Source organism: Eimeria tenella, genomic scaffold, assembly GCF_000499545.2.
Source record: "Eimeria tenella Houghton genomic scaffold, Eth_scaff2602, whole genome shotgun sequence".
NCBI lineage: Eukaryota > Apicomplexa > Conoidasida > Eucoccidiorida > Eimeriidae > Eimeria > Eimeria tenella.
In genome coordinates, this window is record NW_013542474.1 from 993 (window position 1) to 1,341 (window position 349).

The window sequence follows — 349 nt, forward strand, 5'->3', positions numbered from 1 at the left end:
CGAAGACTATCTCCACGGGCTGCGTCTTTCCCAGCAGTCCCCGCAGCTGTCTCCAGCTGCTGCTGTCTCTGCCTGTCTCCAAGAACACTTTGTTCGTGGACACGTCCACCAGCGCCGCGCCGTAGCTGCAGCTCTCCTCCTCCCCCTGCTGCTGCTGCTGCTGCTGCTGCTGCTGCTGCTGCTGCGGGAGGTCCGCGGGGTCCGTGGAGACCGCGAGGACGAGCATGAGGCGCGCGTCGGGGGGCAGCATCTCGGGGGCCTCGACGGCGCCCGCAGTGAGGATCTGCGTGGGGCTGCGGAGGACAGTCCTGCTGCTGCTGCTGCTGCTGCTGCTGCTGCTGCGGCGGCG

At 68.8% G+C, this 349-nt stretch overlaps 1 protein-coding gene across 1 annotated transcript in view; it reads right to left on the reverse strand.

The window, feature by feature from the left end:
* The window catches only part of ETH_00037265 (DNA mismatch repair protein mutS, related, related), a gene marked incomplete at both ends in the record, with an annotated part of 3,137 nt that overhangs the window by 977 nt on the left and 1,811 nt on the right, over window positions 1-349 (reverse strand). Inside the window, one exon of the mRNA XM_013375249.1 lies at window positions 1-347. Within this exon, the coding sequence (XP_013230703.1) occupies window positions 1-347 (347 nt within the window). The remainder of the gene's footprint in view (window positions 348-349) is intronic.